Source organism: Carcharhinus amblyrhynchos, chromosome 9 (genome assembly GCF_965287045.1).
Source record: "Carcharhinus amblyrhynchos chromosome 9, sCarAmb.v2.hapA, whole genome shotgun sequence".
Lineage (NCBI taxonomy): Eukaryota > Metazoa > Chordata > Chondrichthyes > Carcharhiniformes > Carcharhinidae > Carcharhinus > Carcharhinus amblyrhynchos.
Window position 1 is genome coordinate 34,254,588 of NC_137332.1, and position 24,908 is coordinate 34,279,495.

At 41.2% G+C, this 24,908-nt stretch overlaps 1 protein-coding gene across 6 annotated transcripts in view; it reads left to right on the forward strand.

Moving 5' to 3' along the window:
- mast2 (microtubule associated serine/threonine kinase 2) overlaps positions 1-14,087 on the forward strand; it is a 405,638-nt gene extending 391,551 nt beyond the window's left edge. For all 6 annotated transcript variants that reach the window (XM_080195426.1, XM_080195427.1, XM_080195428.1 and 3 more), the window contains 4 exons: positions 80-202; positions 3,939-4,075; positions 5,063-5,250; positions 10,373-14,087. In XM_080195426.1, coding sequence (XP_080051552.1) covers positions 80-202; positions 3,939-4,075; positions 5,063-5,250; positions 10,373-12,549 — 2,625 coding nt within the window. In that variant the 3' untranslated portion in view covers positions 12,550-14,087. The remainder of the gene's footprint in view (positions 1-79; positions 203-3,938; positions 4,076-5,062; positions 5,251-10,372) is intronic.
- Positions 14,088-24,908: the final 10,821 nt, after the last annotated feature.

Below are 24,908 nucleotides of genomic sequence, written 5' to 3' on the forward strand. Positions count from 1 at the left end.
TGGGTTAGATTTTATTGTAATTGCTATTGACTGGTACATAATACCCCATCCTGGACTTTTGACTTTCTTTGTATTGCAGCATGTTGAAGGAGATGGACCTGCTCATGATGCTGGCCTTCGAGCAGGGGATCTGATAACTCATGTCAATGGGGAACCTGTCCATGGTCTTGTTCACACTGAAGTGGTGGAACTCATATTAAAGGTAGTGATCTTTTTGTCATCAAAAATATCTGATGTACAGTCAGAAGAGCTTGTTTAAGTTATAACTCCAGTCAGTGTGAGCAGCATGTCCTTGCTAATATCCTTTATTATTAAAATCTGGGTAGCCAACCTGATCTAAAATATTCAGAATTTCTTCTTTTACAACTTGAAATTACCAAAGTTGAAGTGTATGTAAAATATTTATTAAATGCAAGAATATAATTATGCAGTGCTGCCACAGTAAGTTGTGAATGTTGGTGGACTCTGTTGAACAGTCCTATCCTCAATGGTGGCAGAATCCAGTACATGAATGCAACAGACAATGCTGAAGCATTCACAAACATTTTCGGCCTCCTTCTGAAGTCTCCAACATTGAGATGTTAATTAGATTATCTTCTCAATATCAAGGAACAACTGAGCGTTCTGAATGTGGTGAAGGTTAGGGGCCTTGAGAACACTGTGGAGATATTGCTAAAGACTTGTGCTACAGAATTATTAAATCCCTAGCCAAGCTGTTCCACTACAGTGACAACACTGCCATCTGTCTGACACTTGCCTACATATGTCCTCTCCACAAAAAGCAGGCCAGATTCAGTCTGGCCAATTGCTGTGTCATCAGTCTGCTCTTAATCACGAGCAAAGAGATGGAAGGTGATGTTGACAGTGCTATCAAGCAGCACTGACATAGCAATAGCCTGATCACATACTCACTTTGGGTTCTGCCACTCAGCTCCAGACTTCATTTCAGCCTTGGTTCAAAATAAACAAAATAGCTGGATTCCAAGGTGCGGTGAGAGTGACTGCCTTTGACACCAAGGCAACATTTGACCTGGTGTGGCATCAAGGAGCACTAGTAAAATTGATGTCAGTGGGAACTGGGTAAAACCCTCCACTGACTGGGGTCATCCCTAGCATAAGATGGCTATGGTTGTTGAAGGCCAATCATTTTATCCCTAGGCTACTACTGCTGTGGTTCCTCATGGCACTATCCTTAGCCCAACCATCTTCAGCTGCTTCATCAATGACCTTCTCTCTCTCTCTCTCTCTCTCTCTCTCTCTCCCCTCCTCCTCCTCCTCCTCCTCCTCCTCCTCCTCCTCCTCCCCCTCCCCTGGTAAGGTTAGTAAAGGGAATGTTTTCTGATAATTTCAGTATTTAGTCCCATTCACAACTCGTCAGATAATGAAGCAATCTGTTCAGCACACAACAAGACTTGAACAAAATTCTGACTTGTGCTGATGAGTGGCACTCGAGTGCCAGGTAATGACCATCTCCAACAAGAGAGAATCTAACTACCTTCCCTTACCGTTCACTGGGATTAGCATCACTGAATCCCCCACCGTCAACATCCAGGAGGCTCCTAAAACCTGTCCATCATCTGAGAGGCGTAAGTCAGGGTGTAATGGAAAACTTTCCACTTGCTTGGATAAGTGCACCTCCAACACTCAAGAAGCCTGACACCATCCAGGACAAAGTAGCCTACAAGATCAGTACCCCAATCGGCACTTAAATAGTCACTCCTGCTACCATCAGTGGCAGCAGTATGTATAAGTTTTAAAATGCACTACAGCAACCTGCCAAACACCCTTTCTTTGCACCTTCCAAATCCTGACCTCCCAAGGGCAGCAGACATATGGAACACCACCATCTGCAAATTTCCTTCCAAGCGCCACTTTTCCTGACCTGGAGCTATATAGCTATTCATTCACTGTTGCTAGGCTGGGTCAAAGACAACAATGCCAGCACAGTTACACCATGAACAAATGAGATAGAAATGTATGAATGTGGGCAAGAAATGTAGATGCCATGACATAGCAGAAGTTGTAAAATACTGTGACAAGAAAGTATGTTGCAAAAATACTTTCAAAAACTGGTATTTATTGCCTTCAGGAAGATCATAACCTTCTGCAGTTTGTCTGGTACAGGAAAGCCTATTACATCATTAATTAGGGTGTTAGAGTCATAGAGGTTTACAGCATGGAAACAAGCCCTTCAGCCCAATTTATCCATACCACCCCTTTTCAATGACTGAGCCAGTCCTAATTGTCCGTGTTTGGTCCATATCCCTTGACAATTACCTATGTAACTGTCTAAACGTTTTTTAAAAGACAAACTTGTACTCACCTCTACTACTACCTCTCGCAGCTTGTTCCAGATACTCACCACCCTCTGTGTAAAAAGATTGCCCCTCTGAACTTCTTGTATCTCTCCCCTTTCACCTTAAACCTATGCCCTCAAGTTTCAGAGTCACCTACCTTTGGGAAAAACTATTCACTATCCAGCTGATTTATGGCCCTCATTATTTTATAAACCTCCATAAGATCTCTAAGCCTCCTATGGTCCGGTGGAAAATGTCCCAGTCTATTCAGCCTCTCTTTATAACTCAAACCATCAAGTACCGGTAGCAACTTAGTAAACCTTTTCTGCACCCTTTCTGGTTTAATAATATTCTTTCTATAATAGGGTGATCAGAACTGTACACAGTATTTCAAGTGTGACCTTACCAATATCTTGTACAACTTAAACAAAACGTTCCTGTATTCAGTGTTCTTACCAATGAAACCAAGCATGCTGAATGCCGCCTTCACCACTCTGTTCACCTGTGACTCCACTTTCAAGGAGTATGAACATGTACCCCGGGATCTCTTTGTTCTATAACACTCCCCAATGCCCTATCATTAACTGAGTAAGTCCTGCCCTGGTTCAACCTATTAAATGCATCACCTCACATTTATCTAAATTTAACTCAATTTGCCATTCGTCAGCCCAGTGGCCCAATTGATCAAGATACCATTGCAATCCTAGATAACCACTTTCACTGTCCACTATACCACCAATCTTGTGTCATCTGCAAACTTACTAACCATGCCTTCTAAATTATCATCCAAATCATCAATATAAACGACAAATATTCCAGTATTTTGATCCAATAATGATTAAGAACAGCCATACATTTGCAAATTAGGATGGTATATGACTTGGAGATGAAGTTAGGGGTACTTCCCTGCACCTGCTACCCTTGTTCTGTTTGGTAAAGGTTGTGGGTTTGGAAAGTGCTGTTGAAGAACTCTTGGTGAATTGCTGCAGTGCTGGAAGAAGTGAATGCTTAAGTGGATGACATGTCATTAAAATGGGCTGCTTTATCCAGGGTGGTGTTAGGCTTCTTGAGCATTGCTGAAGCTGTACTCATTTGGACAAATGAAGAGTGTTGTGTCATTCTCTGACTTGCACCTTGTAGATGATGGCAAATCAGGAGATGTGTTACATGTTGGAGAATACATACTTTTTGGCCTACTCTTGTTGTCACTGTTGGTTGTGCCTGGTCCAGTTAAGCTTCTGGCCAGTGGTGATTTGCAAATGTTGGTGGTGAGGGATTTAACAATGATAATACCGTCCCCTCAACTGTGCCTTAATGTTGTCTGTATATTTATTGAATGTATTTCACACAGTAGTTGAAATGACTTTTTTTTTGTACAATTGTAAGTTTTTTTACACAAGGTGGTGGGTGTCTGGAACTCGCTGCCAGGGGACGTAATGGAAGCAATACATTCGTGACTTTTAAGGGGTGTCTTGACAAATAAATAAATAAGATGGGAATGGAGGGATTCCCATCCCCGGAAGGATAAGGGTTTTACTTCATTCGGGCAGTATGTTCGGTGCAGGCTTGAAGCGTCGAAGTGCCTGTTCCTGTGCTGTAATATTCTTAGTTCTTTGTTCTTTAATTAACATGCATTCATAGAGTGGAAACAAGGTTTCAATTTCAACAACTCCTTTTGAGAATACTTCAATCAAAATTGGACCAGCTCGGAGATCTACCCACAAGTCAAAGATGGCAAGGAGGAATAAGAAGGGTAAAACAAAAGATGGCCAAGAAAGGTACTTTGCAGCAGAGAATACTGAATAACAGCACCAGCAGTTTTGCCAATTTAATTCTGCATTTTAAGGACTCTTGCTGTTGAAATGAGCCTTAGGGGCTTTAAAATTTTGCAGTAATGAGTCACTTCAGAATTATTGATGAGCTCTTTGTGCTTTTTTTATGTTGAACAGGCACTTTCCTTTTTATTAAGATGTCGCTCATGCATAATTATTGAATTTTGAAAGTAAATAGTAATTGTCCATTTGCTTTGCATTTTGCTGCTATTGAGGGTCGGTAAGCAATTGAGCAGAAAGCCCCTCTGGTGAGCACACAGCTCCTGCCTTTGCTGTGATCATTCCTGTGTGACGGTTTAGCAATATCAAATAGAAGTAAGATTGCACTGAGTTACACTTATTAAAAATAACACAAATCAAAACATAGCGGTGCATTTTGTTTTCCTTTCCTAAATTTGACAGCAAAAAAAAGTTTCTGCTCTTGTTACGATGGATAAAAACTGGGAAGAAAAAAATTAGTTTTTGCGATGCTTTCATAACAGCAGATCTTATCTCTACACCTGCTCCTAAATTTTCTGGTTTCTGATGCCACTGTGTCTGGTCCAGTTAAGTTTCTGATCAGTGGTGACCCACAAATGTGGATGGAGGGGGGGGACCTTTGTAACATTAATATCGCCCTTTAATTACAATTACTGAAATTGACCCAAGGTATCAATTACTTGTTATGTATGACTGAGCCTCCCTAACCAGCTCTTGTCATTCTTTTCATGGGCAGATCAGGGTATCATGTTCAGAAAGCTTAGGGGCAGATTTTCCAATTGAATGGTCTCTGACATTGCCCAGTACCGAGAGGACAGGGGATATAAATTTCTTTTAACCCATTCTTTTTGTTTTATTTTGTTAAACATCCATTTGTACTTAAATTTTCTAAGCACAAGTTAGACTTTCAGTTCTATTGTGCCCAATTTGTTAACTCTACTTTGTAATTTGCAGTAAGAAGAGAAGCTCACTCTTCCGAAAGGTTACAAAACAGGCGACATTGCTGCATACAAGTCGGAGTTTATCCTCCCTGAATCGATCGCTTTCCTCTGGAGAAAGTGTGCCAGGTTCGCCAACACATAACCTTTCACCTCGGTCACCAACCCAGAGCTATCGATCTACGCCAGATTCTGTACACTCAGGTAGGCATCGTCTATCTCTACATTGAAATTATAGTTTTAGCCATTATTGTGCAAATGCTAATCTTTCAACGTAAACCCTTTCTATAGAAAATTCCACAGCTTGACCTGGATTGTGCCAGCACAAAATTTATGCTAATTCTATAATGATAAACTATGTCACCATTTCTTCTAAAGCTCATTTGATCTGCTGAATGCAAGAACTGGCACAAAATAAACACCATGCATTGCTTACTTGTGTTACCACTGTAAACAGGAAGTAAGCTATTTTTAAAATGGTGTATTTCCTCTCTGAGAACAAGGTTGCACTGCGTCTCCTTGGAAAAATCAGTACACCATTCCTCTCCCACCACAATTACATGGCAATTTTCTAGAAAGCTTCAAAACAAATTACTTTTCAAGCTCACATATTGTTGTCAATGCTATATTTAAAATTCTAGCATTCAACAATTAATCTACAGGAAAAAAAATGCAGGTTATATTTTAAAATGGTTTCAGGACATAGAATAATGGTGCTGCACACTATTGTACTGCGATGTATGTTATTGGTTTGTTAAACCTTTCGTTCGGTGTTCCTGAATTACCTTTTAAATAAGCTGTTCTCATTAGGACTTTGTCTCTTGATGTTAACTCATATAATCTACAACAACAGAATACCTTAAATGAAAATAAATGGCAATATAAACAGTTTACAATATTAGGACAACTTGGAAACTAAATAATCAGCCAAAGCTCTTATTTATAAACCGTCTGCTAGCATAAGTAAAATACTGACCCAGATTGTACGATAAAAGTAATGGGGAGATTGTTAGCATTTAAATTACAATAGTTGTTAGTGGATACCCTCAAACTTGCCAGAAAAGGTTAGTTTTTCTCCATTCCAGCATAAATATTTTTAACTGAGTGGTAAAACTTAATTACTGCCAAACAGCCCTGCTCTCACTGAAAATTTGTGTTTAAAAATGCAAAGTCTCATTCTTTCAGATCTTGATCATTGTTCAAGATATTTTGTTTACTTTTTATTTCCATCTTTTTTAACTCTCCATCTAAATCCCATCCTTATTTCCCTCTATTTCACTTTCTGTATATAATCTATTGTTGAATTAAATATTCTTGATTTAAATTTCAAAAGGTTGGATTCTGTGGACTAGATATCACCACAGATTTTGCAGCTGTAATGAGAGCAAAATTGTTTTACTATCATTAGTCTGTGAAATTAGCACTAATTCTGGTGTCTGCACATGCATACTTAAATGCAGAAATTGCTGTCAGTGATTTTTCAGTCCTCCGCACTATTGAAGTCTCCAACAATTAAGTTAAAAGATTAATATAGTGGCGTGAACTTGCGATAATTGTCCACTTGTTATAGGTTTAAATTATCAGTAAACTTTACAGCTTGTGTGATGAAGCTAAAGGAACCTGTGTGCCATTCATGCGTATTTACTGAAATTAGATATTTGTTCAAAGAAGCTGCCCAAAATGGCTATGTGACCCAGATATCGGATTTTTGCAATTTTGTTTCCTATTTTTATATGACATTTTAAGATTTTGTTCACATGTTTATGATACTTTCAGATTTTTTTCAAATGTATTGTAAATACTTAAAGGAAAAGCCTATGAAAAAGAAAACTGCCGTTTTCACTCATGGCCCCACTATCAAACACTGTACATAATGGAAATCTGATGCAGGGATCCACAAAGCGGGAGTTAGACACTATGCCTGTTGGCTGCTCAGAAAGAATCCCACAGCGTGTATAGAGAAAAGCTGTCTTTCCAGATGATGTTGGAGAATTTATATGTGATGAGACTAGCTTCAATAAAAGGTTAGGTGACTACCTCTAAAATGGTAAAGAAGGACCTTCAGGCACACTTGAGCCCTGGATTGCCTTTTCAGAGGCTATGAAAGTAACCACAGCATTCAAATTTCATGTATTCAATCACTTCAGTCAGAGACCAGACAAATGCAGCATACTCAGCACTGCAAAGGCCTGCATTCATCACCATGTTACAGATGTCGAACTCCATATGACTTCTGAGTTCATCAAATTAGTCTTGCCTTCAGTGCAGAAAAGGGGAAGGTCAGTTACATTCCATTGGATCACTTTGTTCCTCAAGGTGCTGGGATCCTTGATGGTCCTTGGGGTGGCACGGTAGCATAGTGATTAGCACTGCTGCTTCACAGCTTCAGGGACCTGGATTCAATTCCCGGCTCGGGTCACTGTCTGTGTGGAGTTTGCACATTCTCCTCGTGTCTGCGTGGGTTTCCTCCAGGTGCTCTGGTTTCTTCCCACAGTCCAAAGATGTGCAGGTTAGGTTGATTGGCCATGCTAAAATTGCACCTTCATGTCCTGAGATCTGTAGGTTAAAGGGATTAGCGGGTAAAATATGTAGGGAAATGGGGAAAGGGCCTGGATGGGATTTTGGTTGGTGCAGATTCGATGGGCCAAATGGCCTCTTTCTGTATTGTAGGGTTTCTGTGAGCTCATATTCCATTAACGAGTGATGCATCTATTGAGTGTACAATCAGGAAAGTGTTTAATTCATTAAATGTGATGGTCCATGTGTTCCAGCCCAGCTGGATCCTAAATATCACTGCAAATTACAGGGGAAGATATTGTTTTTAATGTCATGCACTTGGAATTACAAGGTGTCTTCAATGAATTGCACCAAGGATCCAGAAAGATATTAAGCCATGAGGGCTAAAGCCCTGATGACCTCCTACCACAGAACCGAAGTAAAATCCTGGGAAGGTACATGTAAGCACAAACCAAGTGGTTGGGGGTGATGAAATCATGCTTTCAGTCAATAGGATGAATTGCAGGAAGACACCAACATTGATAGCATCTCTTATTCCCCTATAACATCTGCTGGCAAGAAGAACAATGTCAACATTGTTATAGGAACACTACCTCCAAGTTTCCATCTAGTCATGCACCTTCCTGACATGAACGTGTATTTCAGTTCTTTCATTATTGTCGTGTAAGTATCATGGATGTGCTTACCTAACACCATCAGGGAGTATCAATAATTGCAATAGCTTGTCCCATATTTTCAAGGTAACTAATAATACAATACATTCAGCCCTACTAGCATTGCTCACACTCAGAGAGCAAATCATAGAAAGGATAAGCTAGAAGCCTTGAAGGAATGGCATTTCTTAGCTGCACTGAGCAGGTCAGGCTCTGTCAATATTTATCGGGGGGGGGGGGGCGGAGGTAGACAGGCTGCAGTGGCATTTACTTTGAGGGAGCATCAGAAAGCTAGTCCGACCTACCCTTATGCTTTTAGTATTTCAACTGACCACCCGCTCTCAATGTTTGGAGTACCGTCCCTCTTTTTCCAGCCCAGCTTATTGCCTGTCAGTGAACCCAGAGCCTGAGAAGCATCATTTGTAAACTCCCAGTTGTCAGCTAGCAGTTGCCTTTAATTGTCTTTCAGCACATCTTGGTTGGTATTATCCTGAGACAGAATATTGTATGTTCAAATCCCACTGCAGAATTGAGCACAATCTAGCCTGACACGTTGATGCTGTGTTGTGATGGACTTACTGCAATGTTGAAGATGCCATCTTTCTGATGAGATGTTAAATTTTGGCCCCACCTGCCTCCTCAGATGGACATAAAAGTCCAAATGGCTAAATTTGAAAAAATGTGGAAAATACTACCAATGTTGTCACTGATATTTCTCCGTCAAACAATAATGCCAATGACACAATATCTAGTTACTTATTTAGCATTTGTTTTGTGCAAATTGTCTGCCACATCTGCATGCTTATCAATGGCGGTATTTGAAAATTTGTTAGATATAGTAGAGCACTATGAGCCATCCTAAGGAAATGTGAGGAAATGCAAGCTCTTTAAAACATTGCGTGTGGAATATCATTCTAAGCACCCAATGCTGTATTAAGTACAAGGTCAGTGGAAATGGTGATCGGGCTGGTTTGTGGGGGAGATTGTTGTGCAGTGAAGACCTCAAAGAGCTTATTGAGTACTGTTACTAAGATGTTGATGAATGATGGTGTAAGATTTTCAAGTAACGAGGGAATCTGCAAAGTGGGACTGAAAGGGCATGCAATAGAGGCTAAAGAAGACCCTTGCTAAACATAATTAAAATTCTTTATGCTATTAGTCATCCACATGTGTAATTGATGACTGATTAATTCTTTGAAAGGTAATTTGACAATTGTCTGACTTAACTGAAAGAGCAATATCAACCAATTTGTTAAAAACTGCTCAGATCAGATCTTTAATTAAATTATATCAGGTGGATAAGATAGATGCTTTCTTCACTCACATTTTCACGTTCTTGTGCTGGAATCAGTAGCTGCTAATGCTAAGCTGAAACTAACATGCAGTTAAGACAGACAAACTCAGTTAAACAGTGCACTAAATGTCATCTTGTTTTGCTGATGGTAAATTTTGAAATGAGCTCAATTGGTTTGCATGTGTGTATTTTTAAGAAAGTCATTAGGGTATTGGAACTTAAAGTAACTTTTAGATTCCTGTTAAGACATTGTTAGGCAATTGACAAACCATGTTATAGGACAAAAGAGCCCCAAGGTCACCTCACTGAAACTGGAGAAGTCTGCAGTTTGCTGAAGGGAAAGCATTTGTACTAAAATCAAACTGGCTCATTTTTCTTTTCACCTGACTTGAACTGAAATAAAGCCTCGAGCTCTGACTGTGACCATGTTCATTGAAAACAATTATATTTTCTTCAAAGCATGTATTTGCTTTCTTTAAGCCAATTTTTTGCTAGTGTCTTGTTTGATGTTGCATTATCCAAATGAAAACCGTTAAAATAAAATAAAACGGAAAATATATTGGTGGAAAGAGAAACTAAGTGAATGTTTCAGGTCATTGGCCTTTTATCAAAACCAGAAAAAAAAGTTAGAGACGTAACCAGTATTAAGCTGGTACAAAGGCAGGGAGAGTAGACAGGGTGTGTTAAAACCTCAGAAGTCCAAGCCCACCTACATTTGCTTTTCAGCTGTGGGTTTGAAATCAGTGTTGGTCAATGACTATATACAAAGTGAAAAATTGTTGTGTGAAATATCAGTTGTATATAATTTTAAGCTTTTCTTGTTTATTCATAATCCTATATTTTGATCTCTCTTTCCTTCTAGTTGGTGGTAATTCTTCACAGAGCAGTTCTCCCAGTTCCAGCGTGCCCAATTCTCCAGCCAGTTCTGGTCACATCCGTCCAAGTTCTCTCCAAGGATTGGCTCCCAAGCTTCAACGCCAATATAGGTCACCCAGACGCAAGTCTGCAGGGAACATCCCCCTCTCTCCTCTTGCTCGCACGCCATCACCCACTCCACAGCCAACGTCCCCACAGCGCTCCCCATCTCCTCTGTCTTCACATTCTCTGGCTAGTTCCAATGCAGCGCAGTCGTTTCCAGTTAAATTACACTCTTCGCCACCATTGGTCAGGCAGATCTCCAGGCCCAAAAGTGCAGAACCTCCAAGATCGCCATTGCTAAAGAGGGTTCAGTCTGCTGAAAAACTAGCTGCCACTCTCTCATCTGAAAAGAAGCTCTCATCTTCCCGAAAGCACAGCCTGGATATATCTCATTCCGAATTTAAGAAAGAGATGCTGCAGAGAGACCCCAGTCTACAGAGTTTACAGGAATCTGCTAATGAGTCACAAGGCAGCAAACGTGGACCTGCAGAAAAGGGAACACTAAAGCAACCTGCTGCCAGAAAAATTGGTCGGCAAGAATCATCAGAAGGAATGAATCGGGGAAAGTTGAATGACAAACTAGTAGCAATTAGGCATGATCGAGCAGAAAGGAGAGAAGCTCTACAAAAACAAGATGCCATTCATGAGGTGGAGATCTCTGAAGATGAAAGTGATGAAGGTTCAGAAGATAGCCAGGAAGGAAGGAAGTTGCATCGGGCTTATGCCCAAACTGATGTTTCAAATTTACTTGAAACTGGTTATGATTCACATAAACCTGAAAGTAGGGATTCCTCAGAAGATGACCTCAGTTCTGTGTTCTTAACTGAGTGTAAAGAAATCAAGTCTTCAGAAAGAAATTTAACTCCACTGTCAGAGCACAACATTCGGAGGTCGATATTGGGGAGCACAGTACCACATAAAATAATAGAACATTATCAAGCAGAAGATTGTTCAAACACAGCTCCTGGGGATAAGGCTGTATTAGAACCTGCTGCCTCAGACCTGAATAAAACAGATCCCAGAGACTTGAAAACTGTTGAAATAAAGCAACTCGTTATAGATAATGATCCCCCCAAAATCCCCTCAGTGCAAAAAGCTCCAGAGCAAACATCAAACCAAGAGCTGAAGAAGACAGCCATGTTCAAAATACATCAGGACACTCAAACAGCGTTCTTGGAAACTGGTATCGATAACAGTAGTTCTCCCTTTAATCAGATGGTGCACAGAAAACCTATGGAGGAAGTACATCAGAAACTACCAGAAGCAGCCGATCAATTTACTGCACGTTCTTCCATTATTTTGGAGCATTCGCTCTTCAAATCAGCACCTCCTCAACTCTCTGAACAGTCACAAAGATTTGATGACCCTAAGAAGGACACCATTAGTAATGAATCCAAACCAAATGATGAGGTTAAAGGGCAAGTTGTGAGCAAGCAAAAAGATTCAGTTGGAGTTGATGCAAAACCTTTTCATACAAATGTCAAGCATCTTAAACATTCCATTACAGAAGAAATGGAAGGAAGGTTAAGCCAAAGTGAGCGATTATTAAAGGAAAGTGAGAAGCTAGAATCTAAAAGTCAACCTGTACTAAATATGGAAGGTGAGGTTGGCTCGAAATGCTCTCCAGCTATCTTTGCTAAGACACCTTTTGTTTCTCATTTAGCTACTGTTGCCAAAAATGTATTGGGTCCAGTGAAGTTGGCTATCCCTGGGATAACAGAGACTGAGAAGAAAAAGGAATCAAGTTCACAGAATTTGCTAGCCAGGAATGATAAGGAAGGGCCACATCTCACCACATTAGGGCCTGCTACAGTGTCAAGTATCACAACATCCTCACCAGTGCCTACAAGTGCAAAATTACAATCCGAAGATAAGGCCGTAGTTTGTGGATCACTGGTGAAGCCTGAACCAGTCATGGGGGTTTTATCCGAGCAAAAAGCAATGCAAGATACTGCAAGAATTTCATCCCCAAGAGAGCAACACCAACCTTGTGTGGAAAAGTGTGGGAAAGATCAATCAAGAAGCAGTCATGTGAAAAATAAAGAACCAGTAGACCATAAGAAAGGACAGAACTTGCAGCTATCACACAAATTTGCATGTGATAATTTCAAAAAAACATAGTTGATAATTCCCAATTGTAGGAAAATGGGGCATCAGCACCTAACTATAAAACCTTTTTTTGGAGGTTACTTAAAGCTGCATGTTTGACTTTGTATCCATACACTATTGCAAAAACAAAACTCAATGAGATGTGTACGAATAGTTTAGCATTTTAACACTATATTCAGTTTTGGGGACAAGTCCTGTGCTGCCGATATGCTACAATTTTATTTTTGTTTTGGAAGTGAGCTGATATTTCAAACAGGGTAGCTGGCATTATTTTTCCACTCTACTGCTAACGCCAATTTTGATTTCAAGTTGGACCAATTGTCTTTTTGGAGATAGCATAGTGGATGATAATTTCCGTGTCCGCTGATTCAATCAGAAATGCCATAATACATGAGTGAGGACAAGATATTTAGCTTACATATCATCTCTGTTTTCTACTTTTTCAAATTTATGTGACTCCCATTTTCATAATGTTTGTAATGTGCATTGACATCTGTATACGTGCAACCCAAGTTTGCCAACAAATTATTTACTAGGTTCTTTGTTGTCATGGTGTTGCCTGAACCCTGAGCTCTGTAATGTAATTTGTCACTATGCAAAGTAATACATTCCTGCAGAGCATTTGACGGTGTACTGTAATTTTTCTTTTTTGTATTAATGTATCTGAGAAATGTATCTTATTTATTGTAAATATACATATGACAGTCTTGGATGTCTTTCTGGGTTTGTGCCACATAGATATTTTGTTGTCATGGAGAGATGTAGTGAATGTGTAATGGAAGTACTTTCACAAAAAAGTGAGCATTTAAAAAAAAATACATTTTAGTACTTATTTAATCAATGCAGAATGTCACCACGAACTGTGGCAGTAGAGTTCTTTGTGTTGCATTATTACAGCATGTTGGCTTTAACCCCATCCCTTCCAATGTACTGAACTTCTTACCACATTTCAAAATGTGTATATTGAATTGTATAAGAACATAAGAAATAATGGTATCCACCATAATTATTATGGCAAGTTTGCCTCACTTTTTTTTAAAAGCTCCCATTACAGCAATGTAACAACTTTTGTGTTAGTTTTCAGCTGATGTAAAAGTTTTAATTTGATGTTTCACGCCTCCCCCAACCCCTTGCTTTCCCCTGCTTCTCCATGACCTGTCCTCACCTCCCCCCCCAACTTGTCCCCCTTCACCACCCCCCGCCCCAAATCATGTTATGTTAATGATGTATTGCACTAATAGAACATGGAGCTTCTGCTAGCTTAACAATCATAGATTGCCTTGTTTTATTAGTAGCTACATTTTGCTAAATGTGTCAGTTAGTTCGACTGAGTAAGTTTGTTATCGGTTAATACTGACTAATTTTAATTGCTGTGTTTAACCTTTTAAAATAAAAAGAAGAAAAAAAGGAAAAAAAAGGAAAAGGTTCTGCAGAGTACTGTGGAGCCTGTGCTTTTGCTCACAGTGCATCTGACTGATTTCTTTCTGCTATAATGTTTTCACTCAAAGTTATTGAGGAAAAATACTTGAAATAAAGGGGGTGTGTTTACTGCCGTGAAACAAAATTACTGCTTTTTTGTGTTTTTTTTTAATTCATTTGCTAATTTGGGGTGAGGAATGTGCTTGTTTTCTAAATGTTTCAGCCCCTCATAGAAACTAAAAGCAGGAGTAGGCTATTTGGCCTTTGAAGCCTGCTCCGCCATTTATTTAAGAACATAAGAAATAGGAGCAGGAGTAGGCCATCTAGCCCTTCGAGCCTGACCCGCCATTCAATAAGATCATGGCTGATCTGTAGTGGCTCAGTTCCACATTCCCGCCCTCTCCCCATAACCCTTAATCCCCTCGCTCATCAAAAACCCATCAATCCGCATCTTAAAAATATTTAGCGAGGCAGCCTCCACCACTTCAACGGGCAGAGAGTTCCAGAGATTCACCACCCTTTGAGTGAAGAAGTTCCTCCTCAACTCCGTTCTAAACCGCCCCCCCTTTATCTTGAGGCTGTGCCCCCTAGTCCTACTGTCCTTTCTGAGCGGGAAGAGTCTCTCCACCTCTATCCTATCCATCCCATTCATCATCTTATACGTCTCAATGAGATCTCCCCTCATTCTTCTAAACTCTAACGAGTACAAGCCTAGTTTATTCAGCCTCTCCTCATAGCTCAACCCCCTCAACTCCGGTATCAGCCTAGTAAACCTTCTCTGCACTCCCTCCAAGGCCAAAATATCCTTGCGTAAGTGCGGCGACCAAAACTGCACACAGTACTCCAGCTGCGGTCTCACCAATGCCCTATACAGCTGCAGCAAGACCTCCCTACTTTTATATTCAATCCCCCTCGCTATGAAGGCCAGCATCCCATTTGTCTTCCTGACCACCTGTTGCACCTGCAGGCTGGGTTTTTGCGACTCATGCACAAGGACCCCGAGGTCCCTCTGCACCGTCGCCTGCTGCAGTTTTTCGCCACGTAAGTAATAGTCCTTCCTACCATTATTCCTACCAAAGTGGACCACCTCGCACTTGCCAACGTTAAATTCCATTTGTCAGTTCCTGGCCCATTCGCCCAGCCTATCTAGATCCTTCTGCAGACTCTCCACACCCTCCGCGCAATTTGCCGTTCCACCAATCTTGGTGTCATCAGCGAATTTCGACACCATATACTCGGTTCCCTCCTCCAGATCATCTATATAAATGGTAAATAGCTGAGGCCCCAGCACCGACCTCTGGGGCACTCCACTAGTCACCAACCGCCAATCCGAATAGCACCCATTAACCCCCACTCTCTGCCTCCTATTTGACAACCAATCCTCTATCCACGCTAACACCCTACCCCCAACGCCATGCCCCCTTACCTTCTGCAATAACCTCTTGTGAGGTACCTTGTCAAATGCCTTCTGAAAATCAAGAAAGACCACATCCACCGGCTCTCCTCTATCCACTGCCCTAGACACATCCTCATAGAACTCCAATAAATTTGTCAGACACGACTTCCCCTTAACGAAACCGTGCTGCGTCTGCTCTATCAAGCAATTCCCCTCAAGATGCCTCGCTATTTCCTCCTTGATGACGGATTCTAACATTTTACCTACAACAGACGTTAAACTAACCGGCCTATAATTCCCTGCCTTTTGCCTGGCACCCTTCTTAAACAATGGCGTAACATTAGCCGTTTTCCAATCTTCTGGCACTTCCCCGGAATCCAGCGACGTTTGGAAAATAACCACCAAGGCATCCACTATCACCTCCGCCATTTCTTTCAGAACCCTCGGATGCATTCCATCCGGTGCTGGGGACTTGTCCACAATCAGTCCCTCCAGTCTGTCGAGCACCGCCTCTTTAGTAACAATAATGTCGTTGAGACCCTCCAGTCCTACCACCTTTCCATCGCTAACACCCGGCTCACATGATCACATTTTGATCATGGCTTATCATCGAATTCAATATCCTGACCCCCACCCCCCAAATATCCCTTGATCCCTTTAGTCCCAAAATCTATATCTAATTTCTTCATGATTAAGAATGGAAAAATAGAGTATGAAAGTAAGCTAGCGGGGAACATAAAAACTAACTGTAAAAGTTCATCTGGTATGCAAAGAGAAAAAGATTGACAAATCTGCACCCCTTAGAGTCAGAAAGAGAATTCATAATGGGGAATAAAGAAATGGCTGAGGAGTTAAATTTGTATTTTGCTTTCACAAAGGAAGAAGTGAACATGTTTCAGTGAGCAGCTGAAGGAAATCAGCATTGCTATAGAAATGGTTTTGAGGAAATTGATGGGATTGAAGGTGGATAAATCTTCAAGTCCCGATAATCATCCCTGTGATCTGTGTTGGTACATTTATGGAACTCTTGTTTGAATTCCAAAATGATAATGATCACCTGGTATGATGATACTTGGGTTCCTTTATGCAATCTCTCAAATCATGGACAAAGGGTTAGTAAACAATAAGTACATTTGATTTATTTTAAAACTACAACTGTCTCAACCGATGCACCTAGTCTGGAAATTTATCAACACCATTACTTAAAGCTGCACTTGCTACTACAATCAGTTACTGGTCACATGCTACTTTACATCCTTGTGCAATACACTACTGGCTTATTCTTTTAAATGATGTTACAGCATTCCCTTTTTCAACCTCAAGATAACATTACATAGATGGTTGCAAAATCTTTGTCCATAAATAGTAGATCACTGTTCATCAATTGGGAGTTTAAGAATCTGTAGGTACCTTACTAATCTTCCCAAATCTCATGATGTATGGCGATCTTGATTTATTGGTTTGGTGATCTTAACTTGTAGATACATTGGTCTCCTGCTATTGTCGAACTGATAATTATTTTCATGATGGTCTTCCATAATTTCACATTGAGTCGATCTTTGGATGTGTTCTCGATGTATTTGGAATGCTGGGTGTTGTGCGGTTGTACAATTCCCTTAGCTGACTTCTGTTTCTCCATAACATCACCCCATTAAGTGTTGCGACCTCATAAGATCTAGGCTTACTGTACACTTTTGATATTTTCACTAGTAACCAGGTTTCCTGGTTAGGATGTATAACCTGAATGTATTGTTCTACATGCAGACTAAGCAGTTCCGCACCTTGGTCATGTTCCATCTTCCTTCTCCCTTGTTTTCTGAAAGATTTCTTCCTCTATTACTAGGATTTGGAAAGGAGGTGGCTTGGCAAGGTTGTTCTAACCAGCCTTTCAAACATGAGTTCTGCTGAGAACGGTAGGCCCATGCCTAAAGGTGTTGCCATTGAGTGTAATATAGCAAGATGGAGATCTTGTTCTGTTTCTCTGCACTTCACGATTAATGCCTTAACAGTGTGAAACATTTGTTCGGCAAAACCACTCAATCTAGGATAGTGTGACAAGTCTGCCACGAGTTATGCCTTATTTAGCACACGCATCCCTAAAATGGCTGTAAGTACATTGTTGTCTGACATAATGCCTTCAGGTATACCCAAAAAATTGAGCATTGAGCTCATTGTGTCCACCATAGATGCACTCACAATATCCTTCAATTGTCTGATGATTGGTTACTTTTCCATGTTTTCAGTGATTAAGAGAAAGTTGTTGCCATAGACAGTGAATAAGCCTGTTGCAATTTTGGATCAAATATGTGATGAAATCTCAACAGGGTGTAGTCATTTTGTTTGTTGGTGTGGTTGGAAACTCTGGCATGCTTCGCACATCCTGATTACCATCTCAACATTGTTTTTGAACCTTGGCCAAAACAAACTTTCTCTTGCCAAGTGCCTTGTTCGCTGTATGCCCAGACGCTACTGGTGTAACTCTGGCATAGAGCTTCAGGAAGTCTCACAACACCAGGTTAAAGTCCAACAGGTTTATTTGGTAGCAAACATCACTAGCTTTTGGGGCTTTGCCCCTTTTACAGGTGAGACTTCATCTGTTGGACTTTAACCTGGTGTTGTGAAACTCATCTGACGAAGGGTCAGAGGCCCAAAATCTAGTGGTGTTTGCTACCAAATAAACTTGTTGGACTTTAACCTGGTGTTGTGAGACTTTTTACTGTGCTTACTCCAGTCCAGTGCTGGCATCTCCACATAATAGAGTTTCAGGTACAGGCACCTGCATTCCTTTGAAAATCAAACCCCTTGAAATTAATTTCTGTATGGCCAAAAGCATCTTTGGGTGTTTGGAACCTCCTGCATCGCATCAGGCTGACCTTCTACAATAACTTTCTATAATGCCTTCAGTCATGGAGCATTTGCTTTTTCCTCATGAATTAGGTTGCACTTGAATTGATCAAAACACATCAAATTGACAATGAGTATATCTTCTACTTTGATATCTACTCCTACTCGCAGGGCCATGCTGGATCCACAGGTTTTTTTTTAATTTGGTTACCCAGTCTGTCTCTGAAATAACCATTTTGTACCTCGGCTTGTAACCATCTTTGAAGTTGTATCTCAATCTTAATTCAAAATCACTCTGATCTGAGTGGTGCACTGTCAATGGCTTGTGCAAAATCGTTTCCAATATTTGTAGCAAATTACCACAATAAATTGTTTACCAGAAAGATATGTGTAGGACCAAATATAAAAACAAATCTCTCGCTCTTCATGTTCAAAATAGTTGGATTGTGCTTGTGATGCACCTTTAGAACCAAATGCAATTGGTTTTTCCATCTTGAATAATGCACAGTCCTAATGCTTTCTGAGATGCCTCAGCCTCCAAGACCAGTGTATTTATTGTAGAACACCGGTCTCTTCTGACGTGTCGATTGTCCTCCTACCATACATAAAGAACTTCCTCCTTTAACGGTCTCTAAGCAATGATGCTCTATCACCAAAGTTGGGTATGTATAGCGCTAAGAAATTGAAGAATCTGAAACATCTCCGCAGGAGAGTTGTAGGCAAACACAGTACATCTTCAAGCTTGCCTGGGTCAGGACAGATCCCAGAAGTTAAATAAGTAGAGCCAAAAAAAAATCTGACTCACATTCACTGACATTTCTCGCTGTTGAAGATGAGTCCTTCACAGTGAGCTACTGCCTTCAGTGAGTGTAATTTCAGTTCTGGTCCTCAATGGTTTTTGCCCATCACTGCAATATTATTGGCAATGCATACACATCCAGGGACATTTTCTGTAGTTCTGTCTGTAAACTACTGGAACAGATTGTGACTAATGTATGAACCAAAAGGTAATCTCTAGAAGCAATATCTTCCAAATGGTATCCTGAAAGAAGAGATTTGAGACCCTTCTGTCAAATGACTGACCAATATCCATGTAGATTTGCCATAGCTGCATTTCAAATGTCCCAATGAAATAAATAGGTAACTCATTGTATGCAGTTAATCTGGCTGCCGTAGATTGTATCATTTATTCCCAATGATGCAGTTCTGGATTCTACTTGGTAAGGTGTTCATGCTCGCTGCCCTGTCGACTTTGGCTAGGAGCATGTGTTTGCCACTTTGCTTTGGGCATACGAAGCGGAAGTCTTTAATTGACTACATCAACATTTTTATGTCACATCAGAAAATCCTGTTCGCTTTCTAGTGGAAGATTTCTGCATTCTGACTTTTTATCATGGTCTGTATTGCTGCTCACTTCCTCTGTGTGTGTGTATGTCTGGCACGCTCCCCATTGCAGCCAGTATGCTGCTCATAATATTTGTGTGGTCATATTATAATCTCTGGTTGTACCTCCAGAATCAGATTTTTGAATTAGCAAGCCCAATGTCTTTGTGCACCAAATACCTTGCAGTTTTGGAATGCAGGACAGCTTTGTGTTAGGTGCAGGAGACTGCAGTTCTGGGATGTTTTGTGCATCCTGGCTATTGCGCCAATAATGTTAGCTGCACTCAGTGTTTGCAGGTCTTGTTGTCCACCCACGATGGCCTTATGTTTTCCGTCACCTTTCAGCAATGTACCTTTTTTCTCCCGGAAGTACTTTTGGAAGGTTTCAATTGGCACTGAAGCTTTAACTAGCTCCATCGTCAGTTCAGGCAGTTCAACTTCCAAAGGATCCTAATCCTTTCCCTCATCATGGCATCAGTTGACAACCTGATCAATTGATTCTTGTGGCTGTTATCTGGAGCTGATGGCTTGCAATCAGTGTATTCTGAAGTTTACACACACAAAACTGCTCCTCCAATGTGTTCCAGAACTTAACAGAATTCTTCTGACCCTCCTCAAATAGGCTCTGCAGTGCTAACTCTAAAAAAAATCTCGTATTTCCATTGGTTAATTTATTTCCACCACTTGCTTATTCAAAAAGCAAAGAAAATTACAGCATAGGAACAGGCCCTTCGGCCCTGTAAGCCTGCACCGATCATACTGCCCAACTTATCTAAAACACTCTACCCTTCTGGGGACCGTATCCCTTTATTTACATCCTATTCATGTATTTGTCAAGATATCCCTTTAAAAATCACTACCATATCCGCTTCCACTACCTCCCCCGGCAATGAGTTCCAGGCACCCACCACCCTCTGTAAAAAACCTGCCTTGTACATTTTCTTTAAACTTTGCCCCTCACACCTTAAACCTGTGCCTACTAGTAATTGACTCTTTTTCACCATGGGGAAAAAGCTTCTGACTATCCTTTCTGTCCATGCCCCTCATAATCTTGTAGACTTCCATAAGGTCGCCCCTCAACCTCTGTCATTCCAGTGAGAACAAACCAAGTTTCTCCAACCTCTCCTCATAGCTAATGACATTCGTACCAGGCAACGTCCTGGTAAATCTTTTCTGTACCCTCTCCAAAGCCTCCACATCCTTCTGGTAGTGTGGTGACCAGAATTGAACATGATATTCTAAGTGCAGCCTAACTATAAAGCTGCAATATGACTTACCAATTTTTAAACTCAATGCCCCGGTCACTGAAGCCAAGCATGCCATATGCCTTCTTGACTACTTTCTCCACCTGCATTGCCACTTTCAGTGACTTGTGTACCTGTACACCCAGATCCCTTTGTCTATCAATACTCTTAAGGGTTCTGCCATTTACTATCTGTATTAGGCCTTCCAAAATGCATTATTTCACATTTGTCCAAATTAAACTCCATCTGTCATCTTTCCGCCCAAGTCTCCAACTGATCTATATCCTGCTGTATCCTCTGATGGTCCTCATCGCTACCCGCAAATCAACTTGTATCATCCACAAACTTACTAATCAAACCAGTTATATTATCCTCCAAATCATTTATATAACAAACAGCAAAGGTCCCAGCACTTATCCCTGAGGAACACCACTCGTTGAGCTATTTCACACACATCTGTGAAGATCATTACATTGTCGACACACTGTGAAAATGCCAAATGGAATGTATAATACAGTGCCCATAGACCTGTGTCACCAATTCAGATCAGCACTGCACCAGCCATTGGGGGTACAGAGATCCCCTTGCCACTGATACCACACAAGTGTTTATCTGGACAGCACTGTGCTGCAGGACTAATGCAGCCACTGTAACAAAGGTCTCAAGTTCGACAGAGGATGGAATGCAAAGTGAGGTCGGGGGAGTCGCAGTCAACAGGAGGGGGTAATGTGGAAGGAGGGCTGAACAGGTGAAGAATGAGAGCCCATGATGGCAAGGAGAGAGGCAAGGAGGTGGATAAAGAAGATTTGATTTATTATTGTCATGTATTGGGATACAGTAAAAAGTATTGCTGCTTGTGTGCCATAAGACACAACATACTGTTCATAGAGTACATAGGGGAGAAAGTAAAAAGAGGGTGCAGAACATAGTGTTACAGTCATAGCTAGGGGTAGAGAAAGATCAGTTTAATATGTGGTAGGTCCATTCAAAAGTCTGATGGCAGCAGGGAAGAAGCTGTTCTTGAGTCATTTGGTATGTGATCTCTCTGGTCAGTGGGTTAGGAAATCAAGGATCCAGTCGCAGAGGGAGGAGCCAAACCCTAGGCCATGGAGCTTGGAGATAGGTTATGTTGGGATAAGGGTGTTGAAGGCTAAGCTGTAGTCAATAAATAGGAACCTAACATAAATGTCCTTGTTCCAGGGACAGGGAGATGATATCTGCTGTGGTGGACCTGTTGCGGTGATAGGCAAACTAGTGGATCCAAGCAATCTGGAAGACCAGTTGAACAATGGAAGGCCGTGGGGAAGGAAGCTGGATCCCAATAATGTAACATGACATGCAGACAAACACGGGGGTCAAAGGGATACACATCACTTACTGGAAGAGAATAGATGAAGACTCCAGAGGCAGTGGGTTGAAGTCCAAATGGGGCATGGGTGGGGCGCAAGGAGTTGAATGAAGAACAGACTTCCTCTTTTGACTGCTAGCCTTTAACCTCTGGGTTGCTGACATCATTGCATGGTCTGGTGAAAGCTGGGGAGAATAATGTGTGCGCTGAACTGGTGTTTAAATATGGCACCAGGACCTATGAAACCCCCAGCTGAGGGTAGGCTGACAAATTGGCTGCCCTGGCCAGTGGGACAGCTGGAGCTACCTGCAATCACACTTAAGCCAGAATTCTCCCATCCAGCCCACCACTGAAATTCTAGTGGGCAGGGGGTGGACAATATAAAGGTCCATTGAAGTCGGACAGGAATCTCCAGTTTTCAGGCAAGCAAGACTGGAGAAGCCCACCCTTTGTCTCAAAATGGGAGAATTCAGCCTTATGTCTTAGACTCTTTGTGCGTCTTTTCCAAATCCCTCATCCCCATAAACGTGACTATTTTTGAAATCCTTTTATTACACCAGGGTCTGATCAAATCTCAAACTTCAGAAGACTTATTGAATCGGCTGAAATGGAACTATTCAAGTTACTCATGTTTCTGACCTTATTACATGCAGACTGGTGGCCAGCGGAAAAATTAAAAGCTTTCTTCGCTATTCATTTTATACATGATTTCAGTTTGTTTTGTTCAGGTGAAGTATCCAATTCTAGTCTTATAAATCAGTATCATGGCACTTTTCAGGATGACTGCTGCTGCTGCAGCTTTGTACGTTATAGAAAGATCGCACGATTCATTACGCAATATCTGCATTCGCATATCCATTTTGCAAATCTATTGAATATGAAGAGTCATTTTTGAATCATATTTTTGCTTTACAGTTGAATGCATTTCATCTCTAGCACTTAATTTAAAGTCTGTACTTGAATGTTTAATCTTTCTATTCCATACTCCCAGAGCTGATTCATTTCAATTGATTCCCTTAGACACTATGTAGGAGATACCAACGTATTCACTTAAATATGGCTTATCTCAATGTCTTTTAATTATTTAGTTCTTGTTCGGAAGGAAGAGACTTACTAAATTGGACCACTATTAGTTTACCTGCCCGTGGAGGTAGTGTGTCACACCAGATAAACTATGCATTGGGTGTTAAATAAAACTGCATTAGATTGGAAACATATTCTTTTTTCTGTCATCATCATGGTAATTCTTGTAAATAGAACCTTCTTGTCCCTATGCGCTCAATGCTACTGTCAAATTTGCTTTGATTAACTATAATTCGGGTGTACTGTGTAGTTCTTTGGCCCATCTTCTCAAGCTGAACAGAACAACAGATAATGGAATCAGATTCTGAGTAGCTACTTGCAGGAGATGAGTGGAGCCACCATCACCTGGACGGAAGTGGTTGGAGGTTCGAACCATTTTCATGGTCAGCTTCATCCTCGTTTTCTCAATGAGCTGCAAATCGTCAATCAAAAAGAGGCTTTAAATCCAGTGCAGTGCAGAAAGACAATACCAGTGGAGGATCGTGTATCAGGGTGTATGTTTTGAAACCTTTATTCCCAATTTCTTTTGAACGACCTGTAGCAATCTCATTAAGAACTGTTTATTATCAACAAGTTGGGGGAGGCAATGAACTAACAATCCAGAGGTCTGAGTCAAAAGTTAGGGGATAAAGGCACAAGTTCCTATTTTCTGTAGAGTCCCAGGCTAGCCACACTGACCCCCACTGACTATAGCATGGTCTGCAAGACATAACAGGCTACAAGTTTAAAGCAAATAAAATCATCAGTTCCAACACACCTCTCCCTGATGAGCTCAGTACATTCTATGCCTGTTTTGAGCAAGAGATCAACAAGACCATGCCCTCCATCCTGGAAGTTCTGGATGAACCTGTATCTGGGGTCACTATTGCAGATGTCAGAGCAGCTTTCTCGAAGGTCAACCTATGGAAAGCAACTTGGATGGGGTTCCCTGACGAGCACTCAGATCCTGTGCAGGTCAGCTGGCAGGGATATTCGCAGACATCTTCAACCTCTTTACAACAACCTGAGGCCCCTATCTGCTTCAAGAAGATCCTGATACTTAAGATAAACCAAACAGTGAGCCTTAATGACTATGGCCAATGGCTCCGACAGCCATCATTATAACATAATAAGAACATAACATAAGAAATAGGAGCAGGAGTAGGCCATCTAGCCCTTCGAGCCTGCCCCGCCATTCAATAAGATCATGGCTGATCTGTCGCTGCTCAGTTCCACTTTCCCGCCCTCTCCCCATAACCCTTAATCCCCTCTCTTATCAAGAACCCATCAACCCGCTTCTTAAAAATATTTAGCGAGGCAGCCTCCACCACTTCAACGGGCAGAGAATTCCAGAGATTCACCACCCTTTGAGTGAAGAAGTTCCTCCTCAACTCCGTTCTAAACCGCCTCCCCTTTATCTTGAGGCTGTGCCCCCTAGTCCTACTGTCTTTTTTGAGCGGGAAGAGTCTCTCCACCTCTATCCTATCCACCCCATTCATCATCTTGTACGTCTCAATGAGATCTCCCCTCATTCTTCTAAACTCTAACGAGTACAAGCCTAGTTTATTCAGCCTCTCCTCATAGCTCAATCCCCTCAACTCCGGTATCAGCCTAGTAAACCTCCTCTGCACTCCCTCCAGGGCCAAAATATCCTTGCGCAGGTGCGGCGCCCAAA